A 16,359-nucleotide genomic window follows, 5' to 3' on the forward strand; every position below is an offset into this window, starting at 1 on the left:
GGAAGAAACCTCAACACTCTGATGACCTGCTACTCTTCCAGGTAGACAAGAGATGGCCTGCTACTCTTCCAGGTAGACAAGAGATGGCCTGCTACTCTTCCAGGTAGACAAGAGATGGCCGTGGTTCTTCCTTTCTGTACTATTATTGTGGCCAAAGGGAAGTGGGCCTTCGGTGTAGTGAGCTGTATGCAAGATGGGTTTTTCCAGTCCCTGCAAGTTCACCGAAGGGTGGGCATTCACCTCACCTGAGATGTTTTGCGGTGAATGTGCTGTGGTACACGATCTGAAAAGGATGGATCCTGTGGCACCGTGGAAGAATTAGCCATGATTGGTCCATGTGAATGTTTTTTCTACTCTAATGTCCCCTGTGCTGTACGTGCACGTGAGCTGCTTTTCCCAGGCTCGCGGTATTGGAGAAGTTGGTGCCGCTGTTTCAGCCCTTTGAACGCAGCTCGGAGTGGGGCAGTCTTGCTAGTGAACATTATGGAGCTAGTACTCTCTCACTGAAGCTTCGTTTGTCCTCTGAAGTCTATACTAGTGTGAGCTGTGGCAATGTTGCTGGTACAGGCAGATGGTGGGAATGCCTTTGTGGTGCAGCCGTAAGCCAGATGTTTTTGTTAAATTTGTTCAAACTAGCATGGGGTTAATTACCTTAACGTTTGCCAAACTGTTTCCCAGGGGGTTTCAAAATGTTCAAACTTACTAAAAAATGTGTTGTTTCTTTCTCTTTAAGAAAGATTGGGTAGATATGGGTAGGGGGAATTGACACCTGAATGTAGCATATACAGGAAGACAATCCCAAAAAGACCACAGTGATAAATAGTGCTATGTTAAAAAATAAAATTAAATGAATGCACGGATAACAGTGAGGCATGGCCTCTCTTGAGTGTGTCTGTAAAACTAAAGTTTGTTCTTGAATTTTTGACCCTTTGTCCTGAATTTTTGTCCTGATATTTTGTCCTGAATTTATACCCTTTGTCCTGAATTTTTTACAGTCCTGTCCAGAATGTGCCTGAATGTCAGTCAGGTGGTCACCCTAGTATGTACTAGTACACGGTTTTCCAACTGTGCCTGTAGCACATGATTTGCATGTTAAGCACAGGCAGTGTTTTGTAAATGTGCTTTAGACTAAGCGTGGGACAGTTTGGTAAAGTTACGAAGCAGTAATGAGCGCAGGCTGAAGGCTGCAAGCGCACATTGCCGGGATCTGTTAAGTAACATCAATCGATTGTGATCTTATTGGTATTGACCTCGACCCTCTCTTGTAGAAGCCGGTTCCCTGTTGCTTGCTTGTCCGACCAGTCTGACCCGGCCTCCCAGAGGTGTGCTCCAAGTGGTAACCAGACACCCGTGTTTACACTGAGCCCCGATTGGCCTCAAGGCATGTCCTAAACGTGCCCTTCCGGGTCAGCCTCTGCTGTAGCTCGGTCCTGCCCAGGAGACATTTTGCCGCTGAAGCTACGATGTCGAACACTCCGTTTGTTAACGTTTTATTAAACGTTTAGACGCAGTGGGATTCGGATCGCCGAAAACATACACAACTTAAGACAACTTTCCGAGCAATTTGCATATTCGTTGCACATTAAAAAGCTATGAACTCTTCACAATTTTTTTAGGTAGTTTTCCACCCGCCATTAGAGCTCCGCGACAGGAGCATCATTAAGAAGCTGGAATTTCGTTTGTTATCTATATAATGTTAGGTGCAGTTTTGTACAGTAGTGTTGTAGCCAAATGGCAAAAGTATTCCAGGCCGGGTATGAAATTCTTCTTAACAAGCTTTACAATTGCGTTTTATATTTGCATTCAGCAGCTTGAGAGTAGGCTCCTTAATCTTTGTTCGATATTGTCATTGGCAGTTCTTAATTTGTAAATAACGTGCCGGTGCCCAAAGGTCTCCTTTGAAAATCGCAGTTGCTGCAGTTAAATGTGCGAGCCCTGAATGCCGAGGAAGCGAAATCCTGAAGCCACCTTGGGCCTCTTTAATGCATTTACAGCCACCACTCCCTGTCCCTTCAGCAGCTGCGGCTGTTCATTGGGGCGGAGTGGCCAAGCTCCCTCCTCCCCCCCCATTTTGCCTCTCATGAAGAGTGGCTGTCAGGCTGAGCAAAGGTCAGCCTGACAGACACTCTTCATGTTCAGGTCAGGCAGCCAGCATGCACGATTTGCGCAGACTCCTAGGGTCAACCAGTGAGGAAAGGCAGCAGTCCCAACCCTCCTGGGACCTCTGAGGCAGAGCTCAAGGTAAAAGTGTGTGTTTTTTAAAATGAATGTTTGGAGCATGTGTGTACGTTTGCAGTATTTGATAATGAGTGCTGTGACTGGATGGATGGATGTGTGTGTGAATGAATGAGGGTGAGTGTGCATGTGTCCCGCCCCCTCCCTTCCTAAATATACCGGCCACCACTGCCCCTCAGCTGGCTCATGCAGCTTTCTGTTTTCTCCAAATGTGACATTTTTTCTTTTCCTCCTCTTCCGTCTTTCCCATTTATGTCTTTTGCTCGCAGTGAATGCCCGATGCAGGAAAAGTAAGTGCCGGCCCTAAAAAATAAGTGTTGGTGACCCGCACCGGACACCACCAGGTCAAATTAGGCACTGGTCATTGGGGAAATGGACCGAGACCCTTTTATGCAATTGATACACTTAAATGTTGTACTGCTTGTGATCTTCCCCCTATGCATTGTGATCCACTTCCTAATCACGTGGACAATCCCAACAAACCACTATTTTTTCTGCAGCAATCCTCTCCTGCTCCTTAGTGCAGTTTAGGTGTTAATGTCTGCTTTAGAATCCCATGGATTTTTAATCTTTGAGGGTGCTTCTTTTCGTGTTGTGCTTTCACTTTGCTATCTCAATTTATTCCCCCACATTGCAGATCTAGGAAACCATTTATTTTTACTATAAACCTATTGCTGAAGTGCTGCAGTGCTCTACTGGGAACAATTAAATTGTGCACAGTTCTGTTTAGAAATATACACACAAGCAGGGCTAATTAAAAACAACAAAATCAGAATGTCATTTAACTGTAGGTGTGGAGTGACTATTCTTATTTATGATGTAAGTCAACTGCAGTGATTTATGAATATAGAATAAACTCTTGAGCAGATGGATGTATAACATTCATCAGAAATGTAGCAAAGTTGACATGATTTATTTGACGCTGGAGTGGCTGTGTGGGGGGGGGACAAGCTTCCAACACCCACATGCCACCGCAGTGGTGTTGCTGCTGCAGATTTCTATCACGTGCTCTGCCTGTGCCCCGTGCTACAGACATATTGGTCCCACATTTTATGGGTTTTGTCTGATGTACTGGGTAGGCCGATAGCTCCCCTCAGATCGTGGTTCTGAGGCTGCAGGAAGAGCGTGGCGGCAGGAGGTCTGAGAGGTACTTATAGAGCCTGGGAACACTGCTGGGGAAACTAGAGATTGCTCGGAATTGTGCCCCACTTACCGCCCCAAAGTATCTTTGTGGCAAGGAGCTACGGATTGGTGTTTGAAAATAGAGGAACCAGTATATGCTGCCCGTGGATGCCCACAGAAGCACCACAAAATATGGTGCACTTGTTGGGATCATTTTAGGCTTACGGGAATGTAATGTACCTCCTACTACAGGCTTATATATTTTTTTGGACATGTTTATTAATCTGCATATCAATAAAAATACTTAATAAAAAAAAGGGCTACAAAGTTGGGTCAGGTGGGATGCTTGGGTAATTTTAGATTAAAAAAACACAGGAATTGAAGCTGCTATTTGCTGCAGGTTAACTTGTTTCTCTTTGTGGATTGATTGTAGGCTGAGGCTTTGTCTATTTTTAAGATATATCAAAGTTTGAAGTGGCTGAACCTCTCGCCAGTGGTCAGTCACGTGAGCCAAGAGCAAACAGAACTATTGCTTACTTCTGACCTGTCCTCCTACAGGCATAGATGGCATTTGACTTAAGTAATATGCAGATTCTGCTTACTCCAGAGTTGGTAAACAGCAATATTGCTCCTAAGAGGGGGAAATAGGAGAATGCATTCAAGATATTTTATGGTAGAAAAGTCTGGGAGCAAGCCTCTCACCCTGAGGTGTGTTCCTTTGTGAGATCTGCATTAGGTCAGTCTTTGATGAACTGCATTCAAGGAGAATTTGTTGTTACCTGATCAGTGAGTGGTTGTAACACATTCTCATCACAGCAGGACCTGAGACTTCTAGTACAATATTCTCATTTCTGGTTTCAAACCCTTTCTTTCAGGTGTGCATCTGCCCAAAGGAAGACGACTAACTGCTGAGTTTTTATCCCGGCTTGCATGACTGGCTTCTCGCGTAATACTAAATTGAAAATAATCCACGATCCCCTCTGTTGACGCACTGTTTCTCCACTTACGCCTTCCAACTACTTAGCTCTATGCATTGTACATGTCTTCTAGAAGGGCTGCACCATTGCATTTCTTGGGTGTTTAGGTTCTTTCCTTAAGCAAGGTAGGAACAGTAGCTGCTTATCATGTATGGTTTACCCATCTGCTTACCATATATCTGTATTTCGTTATTTCTTTGATCTGTTTCTGCAGGGTTGTTCAATAATAATTTGTTTTCAGAGCTCTTGTTGACTTTGCACAGGTGATTGGCAGAGGCATCGCGGAGAGAGTGCAGTCATGTATTTTTACAGTTTTCTAGCTGGGTAGACTAGAAGCATGAGTGTGTTCAAAACACACAAGGACTTTGAACCACACACTCTGCTTCCTCTATAAAAATGTTATGCCGAAACTAGGGGTGGGCTTAATTCCGTGTAGCGGAATCATGCTGAATTACCCAAAAATTATGCAAGATTATGCAAGAAGAGTAAGAACGTGAGGATGCAGTTTGTTTAAAAAAAAAAAAATGTTATTCCACCAAATCACTCTGCATTAGGTAAGCGGCCATAATCTTGTCATAGAGTAACCTAGAATTACAGAGATTATTCCTATGTAATTGAATTTCCAGCAAGGCCTAGTCAAAGCTCTTCTGAAGAGGTTACAGAAATCAGTCACTTGCCACCATTTGCTGAAGAAGTAGTTTCTATGTGAGAATAGGGGTCAAGCACATTTGTTCTGACTTAAACCGCTAGATCATGGAGAATCTGGGAAATAAGGACCTTCCTGAGCTAGATTTATGCGGTTTTTGCACCTTTTCATAGCCAGTAATTAACAGCTTTGTGATATGGGTGCACTTTATAGATCCCTATCGGATTTTTATTTCTGACACTTGTTCATTCATGGGTAAATGTGCTCTCATGAGCTTTGGTGTGTATCGTCTTAATGACATGCTTGGCCCAGGAATCCGGCATCCTATATTTCTGTGCATATCCATGCTTAATTTACTAGCCTTTACAGTAGGTGGATAGGTGACTGGCCGTGTGTGTGTGGCACGCACCATTATCTGGGTGGCTAGTTGCATCACCATACAGCATACTCACATCTTTGCTTTCTAACCTGTATGTTCCAAAGTATTTATTGTTGGTCCGTGACTGAAAGCACACCCTAGTCCCTTATCATACAAAACCTACCTACAAAAAAAATTGCTTTCCACTGACCATCTCATGTGATTCAACTGTGGGACTCGGAGGAAGACCAAATCTGCTTTGGGATAACTGACTGACCTCCTGGGGCTTGGCATCTCCAGATCCATGATTTCTTAAAATCATCTATTGATCAGCTTCTTGCTGCATTCAGAGAGCCGCAAGAGGGGCAAAATGGATTTGCAACCATCTCATGACTAAAAAGAGAAAATGGACAGGACCTGCCATGGACTACAAAGGATTACCAGTTTGCATTTCCTGATAAAGAAGTTCAGAAACTCAACAAGGAATAATTACGTTAATAATTTTATTGCGCCACAATTATCCTTTAAAAATATAATGATAAAAACCAATTCCTGCTATGGCAAGCATGAAAATCCTACTTGTCTTTTTCATCATGATTCTTCTATGACGTGAAATCCTGCCTAGAAAAACGATGGAAATATGTGATAATCATAATGGTGACCTACCGTTTCTACTACTAAAGCAGTCCCTGTGATAAGAACAGCCTCCTCTGCTCCTGTCACTGTCTGGTAGTTGGAGGTTCAGCAGCAGTTTTCAACAAAAACAACTTTAATTTTCCAAGACTTTTACAGTTAATGACGGGTTCCTTACTTGTTCTTCCACGGCTGTAGGACTTTTCTCCACCAGGATCTCAATAACACAAGTTTCTTATTGAGTTGTCTGCTATGAAATCCCCATGTTTTATTTTGTTTTTTTAATTATTATGCACCCCCATCCCTTTAACCCAGTGCACACCTGCTTTAATCTCCGCTTCCCGTGGAAACCTCTCTTGAGTAAGTGCAGCCTGCTTCTCCTGCAGGGTATTTGGGTGCTGGCCCTGACCCGTAAATGAAGCTGTGGCAGACCACTTTGCCATCCTCCATTTCTGTCCAGTTTTTATTTTTTATTTTTTATTTTTTACGTTTTCTTTTGCTTTTGTTTCCTGAGCAATTTGTCCCAGACACCACCCCCACACATTTTTTTTATAGTTTTTTGAGGAATGTGGCGAAACACACCTTCTGCAGTTGGGAATGCCATTAGTTTTCAGGTAGGAAGGAGACCGGTGGGGACAGAGCCCTTTGAAACAATCACAGTGTCAAGAAGTCGTCAAACAGTCCTACTTGTTATCCTGCTTTGAAGACCGTGTTAAGCCTGGACTGTTAAAGGACATGATGCACTCACAGGCAGAGCCTCCTGTGGTCCCAAAGAAGGCAAATATTAAAACTGAGACCAATTGCTTGTTCTTCTACCTTGCTATATCATTTGCGATAAGGAACCTAAGGTGAGGAAGCAGACGGCCAGTGGGCATCCAAGAAGGGAGCGATCCTGGGCTGCTAGATGTGCTGAAGGTGTATTATTTGGGAGTGCTTGATTACTGAATGAGGGTGCTCTTTAGTGTTCAGGTTCTCTCTCTCTCCCAATGTTGGTGCTCATCTCAATTCTAAGAGCTTTTGGAAAGAACTTACTACTGGAGCTAATCATTTATATGCACAAAGAAGTAATATGAACCCAGGTGAAATTGGTTATGGCTAAGCAACTCTGTCACAGAATCAGGCGAATATGATTATTGCAGTGTCTCGGTGGCCATGCAGAATGAGACCTAGATTTAGGACCTGCATTGCTTGAAATAAACAGTGCAGGAATAGTAATTCACAAAAACAAAAAACATTGGCGCGAATACGGACTAAACATTAAAGTCTGCTACAGAGAAAAACAAAAGAATATTTATTTATGTACACAATGAATCTAGATAACAAAGATTTTATTGTGCCTTAATTCTGTGAACCTTTGAGATGTACAACAGCCTGTTATGTACTGCAAGGCAAGCCCTGAGTAGGATGTAGAATGTTACACCAATCAGGCAGTTGCATGAGGCGAGTGACACATACTCCTGTGGGAGGAGCAAAAGCTCACTGTTTATATTTTAAAGAGGTGTTAGCAATAGGACTTGTAGACTGGTGCACTCTCTGGCCAGACCGGCAAAGGGTGTTCTGCTTTCTTGCCAACTCCTATTCTCGGCAACACTGAGAAGCTATTCCACCCCTCTTGTTTGCTGTCATAAATAAAAATGAACAGTTGCAGTTTTCGTTAGTAAGAGGTCTGTCCTCAAAAGTGTGAGATTATGTTGTCCATTCATTTGTTTTGACTTCTACGGCAGCAGGTGGCGAAATGTGTTCCTTCATTGAATGTGTAATACTCTGATTGCTGCAAAGGAAAGCATTGACCAGCATTGTTGTAAGCAATTCACCTCCTTCTGCAAATGTTTAACACCCCCCCCCCCCCCCCTGGCCCCCCCGAAGCATGTATTGTCATGCTGACTGTTGCTGTCTATATACTTGGAGACCTTGGTAGATAAGCCTCTTGGAGGAATTACAAGGTGTAGAATTCCTTAACAGAGCTGCCTAACTTTGTACCTAACTTTGGCACCTTACATTATCTCCCCACTTCCTTTTATCTAGTGTAACACTTTTTGATATGGATTATGTAGTAATTAGTTTTTAAACTTTGCTCATTTCCTAAACGGTTTATAGCCTTAAAATTGAATTTAAACATAAATCAGAATCGAAAAGATGTATTGGTGAGCATGTTGTATGGTTGGTTGATCTGCTGATGGTTTAAATCTGGAGTCTTTAATCTTAAAAGCTATGTATGTTTAATGAAAATCATCCAGTGCTACTAATATTACTAACATTATGATTGTGACCACATTAGGCAAGATTACATCAGTGGTTGTCCATTGCAAGATTACCCGCAATGATCACCTCCGTACCTAAAGTAGTGCTTCCTGCAGTAATGTAAAAAAGCTTTGCAATGTTTGTACATGGGTAATACATAGAGGCCATAGCTGCAATGCCCTTGGCACCAAGGTAATAATAATAATAATATTAATATAGCTCCCCAGTTCAGCATGATTTATCCTCCAACTATGTGCTTTGTATATTTTGGGAATTCAACCATATTTCTCCAAATAGCTTATAAGTTCTAAAGATGCAAAAATTGACATTTTGAACACAGATTTTGCTTTTCAATTTTCATAGTCATATATTAAATCAAGCAAAAGCTTCTAATTTAGTAGGCTGGGCTGCACATAGGAGAGCTACTTACAGTGAGCTGGAGCGCTAACAGTAGCTCACGAGTTACTCGTTGGCGAAGCCTGGTTTGAAATGTGGATACGCCTTAATGACTCTAATTTCTACTCTTATATTATTTGCCTCCATTTTCTAAACTTTGTGGGAATGTTTTGGGGTCCTGATGTGTTTTTATTAAAGTAAAAAAGCCACTGTAGACGAGGGAATAAAATTTAAATATGCAGTTCGTTGGCTCGTCATACGGCAGCGAAGAAATTGGTAGAAACGTTATGCAAAGTATTTTTCAAGTGTCACGGTTGCTTCAATTTTAGCTACAGTTGATCATGGTTTTTGTGAGTGTAGGACAGGTCACACCTAAAAATACTGAAACAAAGGGCACTTTATTGTTGAGAATGCAAATTACTTGATGCCCGTTACATGCATGTTTTTATATAGAATCTTTTTTTGTCTTGTAGGTACTTGAAAGAAATGGCTTTCTGGATTTGGGCTCTTGGCATTGTCAATGTTTTTTTTCTGGTCTGCGAGGCAAAGGGAGAGATCAATCATTTCATCAGTAAAACAGAGTTGAATCGGTTGACATTGGACAAGGACACCGGCATAGTGTATGTAGGAGCAGTAAATTGGCTGTATCAGCTTTCACAAGACCTGAAGGAACAGTTTGAAGTGGAAACAGGACCACAAAAGGATAATAAGGCATGTACTCCCCCGATTGATGAGACTCAGTGTACACCCGTCCAGATGGATAACCACAATAAGCTGCTTTTGCTAGACAAACCAAATAACAGAGTTGTTGTATGTGGTAGTCTCTTCAAGGGAATCTGTGCTCTGAGAAGTTTGGAGAACATAACACATGTTCTCTACTATGAAGATGGTGGTGGAGAGAAGTCCTTTGTTGCTAGTAACGATGAAAAGATTTTGACAGTAGGCTTGGTTACAGGTTCAGTGGATTCGAGGCTACTGTTTGTTGGAAAGGGGAATGGACCCTTTGACAATGGAATAATAGTGAGCACCCGACTACTCTACGAACATGATGAAAAAGACATTTTTGAAACACTTACGGATTCCTCTGTTTTTAAGCCAGAATCAATGTCTAATAATTACCAGCAGTTTGTTAAAGTCTTTGAAGATGGCAATCATGTGTTTTTTATCTACAGTCGACTGGATAAGGTTACGAGTAGGAATCGAACACTAATTGCACGCCTGTGCAAAAACGACGTTGATTACCAATCTTATATAGAGATGTACCTTGAATGTGAAGGCAAAACCAACAAATACAATTCCTGCCAGTCAGTCTATGTCACAAATGTTGGAGAAGAGCTTGCAGATATTATGACTAAGTCTAGGCAGTATGGCAGCAAAGCTCTAACATCCGGAGACAAGGTGATTTTTGCTGTGTACAAGGAAATCAACAAAAACCCTGCGCAAGCCCGATCTGCCCTGTGCATGTTTTCGTTGCAGCAGATCAACGAAAAGCTGGAGGAGAATCGCAACAATTGTTACACTAATGAGAAACCGTTGCTTCCTGATAAAAAGCCAGCTTTTTACAAACCATACGGCATGGATATCCACTGTGGCCAGGCTGTAAGTATATGTTAATAACATATTATAACCACTGAAAGAGGTTTTGGAGTTTAAGGGGTGTGATGCAAAATCATTTGAGTTAGACTCATTTGACTTTATACTTGTTTGAACTTATTCACAGTCAAAACCATAAGTATTGCACATGCTCACTATAACATATTCCAAGCAGCACAATTTTCTCTGCAGTATTTCCTCCTAAACAATATAGGTCTATGAATCTGACTCGATATATCCAGTGTTTGTTAGAAATATTGTGTTGTATGCCTTTTAATGTTGACAACAAACAGTGATGCATACTTGTTTCCGCATTTGCCAAACAGTTGTATTGCTCCTTATTTTTATCTTGAAAGCAAAGGGATTAAGTACTTAGTACGAAAGACTCTGTAAAGGTTTTTGAACTTCATTGTTATCTGCAATCAGTACTAGCTTCACTGTCTTCTCTCGCATAACCTCTAGCTTTGAAACGCCTGGCCCTTGCCATGGTGTTCCCTGGTTTTGTGAAATGGATAATTTCATTTTTGTATCGTTTTACTTTTACACTGTCCACCAATCAACAGACTAATTTTCTCAATTATTATTTTATTTCACTGAAAATGTAATGCAATCAATATTGACTCCTAGTGAAAGCTGTAAAAATCCATCTAAAACACACAAAAGCAACTGTTAGGATCAGGAGTTGAGTTCATAGAGTGTTAGCATGAGGCCATTCCTGCTTTAATTCCTTGGGAGATGCCGTGCTGCAATTGAAAGGATGATAGCGTTACGTTAGTGAGCAAATTGCCAGCGGTCTACTCTCTGCTACACTGGACCGCAAGTTGCTTAAACATGGGGTGTAGTATTGGCCTTTTGCGTTGCTCTAGAATTTGTGCAAAGGAACAAAAGATGGCATTGTCTCCAATCCTTCCATTACTCAAGAACACAGACACTTATTAAAAAGATTCCGTGCCTAAATGTTAAATCCATGGAGTTTTGAACCTCTTGCGTGACCATAACGAGGTAGGGCTCCACACTGTTGTCTCATCACTCTGGAGTACCCTAACAATAGGGAACCTTCCCTGGCCCTATTGATGTTTTGATTTGCTTTTCCCTGCCATCACTCTGCCTTAATGACTAATGCCTTCTGCATTTAGTTTACTTGAGTTCTTCCAGAGTTCACTGCAGCCTATTGTTTATAAGATTTCTTACACATACCCCATTCCATGTGCTCGTAGACCCTTCCATCCCCATAACAGCAAAGAGAGACTTTAAGTACAGCTCAGCATATGGATTCCCTTTTAAGCTAGTTCACAATAATACTGGTATGGGTGTGTCCAGCCTTATATTTCTTTTGATATTTTAGTTTTAAGGTTACACATACATATAGGGTAGCCATCAATTACCCTTAGAGGTCAATACAAATCTTTGGACTCCGATAGGAGTGTCATAATGTCCTAGCAAACAACATGAACAATATCAAATCAATAAACATCGATTTCAAATTTGGAGTCAGTAATTTACACGCACCATGAGCAATGGGACCATGAATCACCACACCAATTTAGTAAAATTCAAACATTTATTGCCCTTTAGATTAACAATGGTAAGATTATGTAAATCAAATGCAAGACCAAATTATTTAAGTACGGAAACAATGCAGGATGTCCAAATTGTCAAAAGAATTTGAATCTAGACAGAATATTTATCATTAAACAGTTAAGAACCACAGTGCAGAATAATAGCAATAACAGATGAATAATGGAAACGGAATACATTTAGTTATCGCAGATGAATTGTTAATCAAATTATATGAAATGGTTGAATTTTGATCTTGGCACCGCTAACTATTACTCCAATTTGATAAGCTTGTTTTAGGCTTCATGCAAAAAGAAAAATGAGACAAATATTAATTTGGAAAACATCTGACTGGTGCTAACCAAAAATAGTGGTTGGATTTTCTAAAAAGAGCAAATATAAACATCTGCAAGAAAAGCAAATGCACATTTCGTTATACCTCTCCTCAATAGATCAGCAAGCAGCGATGTCTTCATCAGTGGAGCATCTTCTGGTCTTCTCCATTGGCCAGTGACATCATGGGGAACAGTTCAGTAATGTTTAGCCTTAATTCATCTGAGCTGACAGAATCATAGGCAAAGAGCTAAGAAAACAAAAACACATAATCTCTAACAAAGAAGCAAAGTATCTGAGCTTAAATGACCTAAACTTTGCTAAATTAAATCCCAAAAAGCAACTAGCTAAATTTCTATTGGTTAGACTATGGGGTCTTTTAGTATTCAACCAATAACCTTTTGATCCACATTTCAGAAGTATCTTTCTGCATTTTCTGCACCCACGATTGGCTCATCTTCTTTCTCTTATGATCACCAGTTTCCTTTTAATAATTACATTTAAACAGTGTAGAGAAGCATTACAGGAACTTCCTGCCAAGAAACTAAAACTCAAGTAAGTACAAATATTGTAACACCGAATATGACATTGAGCACTAACATCTATTGTTTAGATCGTACATTTGTCTCATCTCAAGAAACATATGCTACAAGCAAATAACATAAGTTTTCCACAGTGTGCAAGTCACACACGATGCTTGGAGAAACATTATTTTGCAGAGTTAACACTTTTAAGACATTGCCTCTGGAAAATTACTAAAATGTGAGGCCTTTTAAAGCCAATGCTAAAACATGAAGAATAAAACATTTCAAAATATTTAAACTATTAATCATTTTAGTACATATTATTTTCAGCACATTTTATTATTAAACAAAATACATTTTCATTAGACATTATATTTTCATATTAATAAACATTGTTATCAATTACATATTTATTTTCTAATACATAATTTCAGTTAAGCCTTTTAATACATGTTGTTTTATTATGTTTAAATGACACAATTTTATTAATATGTTTGCACTCCAACACTGGATGCAAATGGATCACATCTTCTTTGGGATCCAGTCTGAATTCTTACGCTAGGTCCTTTTGTGGAGTTCCTAAGCTAAAAAGTTTGTTTTCTCCAGAAATGGGCTCCTAACACCCGTTTCTCAGGCATTTTCCAGTTAATCAGCAGCTCTGCCCCATATGTACCAGTGCAACTACCTTATGTTATATCTTTCTAAAATAGCCTTTCAGAGGCCTCCCCATTGTAGAGTTTACAGCACAGAACACCCTTGCATCCTGATTCATAATGCCCACTATTCGATGGGACCATGACAATTTATTACTCTTCTTTTCATGTAAATATCTTCCACATATGATTCAGAGTTTAGATTTCTAAACTTTGCTTCGTTTAGCCATTACCTCGTTGTTTCTTGCGTCAGAAGATAGAAAATGTGCATTGCCCGTTTTGTGGGTTACTAAGATCAGCTACCAGATAATTATCTAATAGGCTGGTTAAATGTCAATGCAAGAGAGCGGTGCTTCCTTGTGTCCCTTTGGGAGGCACATAGCCCCATTCTAGATTCTACATCATTGATACTCAAAGTATGGACTGGAGGCCGGATGTGGCCCTCCTGATTAAAAGGTCAGCAGAAGCACTCGACTCAGCAGTAAATGTTAAAAAAGATGTTAAATAAAAAGGCAAACTTGTATTTAAAGGCTAATTGGACAATTCAGCCACTAGACGTATATGCTTCACTTTCTCTATATCCACCTTATTGGCAACTCCCCCCCCCCCCCCCCCACCCCCCCCCCCCCCCCTGCCCGTCTGCCACTGCTGGCATCAATGCGGCCCTCTGTCACATCACAGACCAAACTGTTTGCCCCCTGGGAACATTTTTGCGAGTACCCATGCTCTACATGATGGTTGTTTGGTTGTTGCTTAGTTAGGAAAAACAAATGCCTTTCTACACAGCATAATTATTAGCTGCAGTGTGAGTAGGTCCTTTGTACGGCTTAACGATTGACATCACGAGCAGTTGCCCTTGCTCATCGATCTCGCGCCTTCTCTGGCTAAATGCTGCCATGTTATTCGGGCCCAATCTAACTTCACCACAAAAATTTGATACCCCACATAAACATTGGTACCACTTAAGCATTCAAGGGTGACCATCTAGACCATTCATTTCACTCCTGTGTACACCCAGGTAGGTACGCCAATGACCCCAAATCAGACATACTACTCCCCCAGTTCCCTTCATGGCTCTGTCTTAAACTGAACTGCAGACTCCAGGAACTCTTCAAACCCTCCCCTTTCAACAATTGGAAACATAACTTAGCAGGAACGTCTGCTTACCCTTCCCAAAATAGCGTGCCCTGCATGACTCAGTGATTCATAAACCCGACATCAAGTATTGGGGATCACATTCATGTTGATATATAGTGGTACATGTACTGCTGGCAAAGGGGAGCACTGATAGTCTTGGCCTCTATGGTTTACTTCAATGCAATATTTTGTAAGGATGCAAAAGACCACTCTACCCTTTATATGTCTTGCTTTGAAAACTGTAATGTTATATTTATTTCAGTAAAAATATAGCTTAGCAAAATACAATCTCAATATTGTTTAATGCTTTAAATCAAAAACCATCCCCAAAGCACACTGACATACAAGAAATGAAATTGATATTGGGGAGTTTCAAAGAATATAAATTGCCCTGTATACTATACTCCCCTTTTAAGAAGTTCATATTAACGTTGGTGCCATATATCAGTTTTCTTGTCCTAGAAGACGACCCTGGAGTGGGTAGAGTCTTGTATAATTCGTCTTTTTTTCTTTTTTCTTTTTTTAGAAAGTGCTTTCTTTCTCAAAGGATACATATCAACTCCTTAAGGATCTCCTTATCTAGTATGTGCATTAGGTTCAACCTGCAATACTGGGATGTTTGTAAGAACAGAAGCACAGAGGATTTAAGGGACTGTGTTCAGTTGTTTATAAATACCTCCCTGATGTCTTATGTGGACAGTCATTACATATGAAAAGACTTATTGGAAAAGACTGGGGCGTCATGTTTGTTTACTTTAGTCTGTAATTGTTTCTTTGAGGCAAAAACATATTTGAATAATCCAGCATTATCTGTGTCATGGTAGGTAGCAATATCCTGATATCCTCTGAGAGAAGCTTTGAAATACTTTGCTTCTGAGGTCTGTGCCGAATGTAATGTGTGTTTGCAGATAACAGACTATAGTGTATACCAAAAGTCCCCTTTAATCAGTTTTTCTTTCTTCCCTTATGGTTGAGTACAATTAGAAGTTAAAGCTGATAGGGAAATTCTTTGAAACAATGTTGTCACATTCCCATTAGAAGTGTGAAATGTTGTACCGCAAATGAAGACAACAAATGAAATCATGGAGGCAGAATTATTGTTGGTTTAGACTTCCTGCTTCAACATTGTAAATGTCCTTGTTTATTTTAGAGCATTCTACCCTCAGTGAGTGAAATGACCCAGTAGTTTTGTAGCCCCTTTGCCTTGGGCTATACCAGTTGGTTAAAGGCACAGCCTTTTTATAGTCTGTCATATTGGTTTGTTATTTTAATAATGGTTATTGCTCTTATCAGTGGATGATAATGCCATACTATACTATTTTTAGCCTTAGTCTTGAAAGTACACTATAGACATTGGCATGAAGTTAGTCTGGTGAGTAGGTTATGAACTAACAGTAATACATTGCTATAAGAAACTATTAGACTGATTGAATGTATTCACAAATATTGTAGCATTTTCATACTTTGCAGGAATCGGTGCTCACCAAGGTGGATGAATTTGTGGGCCCAGTAAGTAGTGTTGTAGAACAATCAACTGAATTTCAGTACTAATTCAAACAATTTAAACACCATGACCAATGAGGCCACGTTAGGAAGAATCTAATCAGAATAAAGTTACAAAAATGTATTACAAACACAAGCTCAAAGTCATGTAGACAATGCGCAAAACCAAGTAATAAAGATATATATTCACCAAGGGTCGACCAAGGCGTAAAAATATATTTAGGCAATTTAACATTAGTAAAACTAAGCATTCAAGAAGAAGAATGCGTAACAACAACAGGAATATTTTTTTCAGAATTGGTAATCATCAGTCAATACAAATTAGTAGAGTCAATCTTTAGCTGGGTACAGGTCAACCCTAAAACTAATCAAATCAGGGAAATACATGTGTGGGGATAAACATGTGGGGAAAATACAATCAGGGCAAAAAAACAATTTGGAAAAAGATAAT

General features: G+C 40.2%; 1 protein-coding gene across 5 annotated transcripts in view; it reads left to right on the top strand.

Moving 5' to 3' along the window:
• Positions 1 to 16,359, top strand: part of PLXNB2 (plexin B2) — a 640,303-nt gene that overhangs the window by 338,122 nt on the left and 285,822 nt on the right. For all 5 annotated transcript variants that reach the window (XM_069229655.1, XM_069229656.1, XM_069229658.1 and 2 more), the window contains one exon: positions 9,082 to 10,207. In XM_069229655.1, the coding sequence (XP_069085756.1) occupies positions 9,082 to 10,207 (1,126 nt within the window). The remainder of the gene's footprint in view (positions 1 to 9,081; positions 10,208 to 16,359) is intronic.

This window comes from Pleurodeles waltl, chromosome 4_1, assembly GCF_031143425.1.
Source record: "Pleurodeles waltl isolate 20211129_DDA chromosome 4_1, aPleWal1.hap1.20221129, whole genome shotgun sequence".
NCBI lineage: Eukaryota > Metazoa > Chordata > Amphibia > Caudata > Salamandridae > Pleurodeles > Pleurodeles waltl.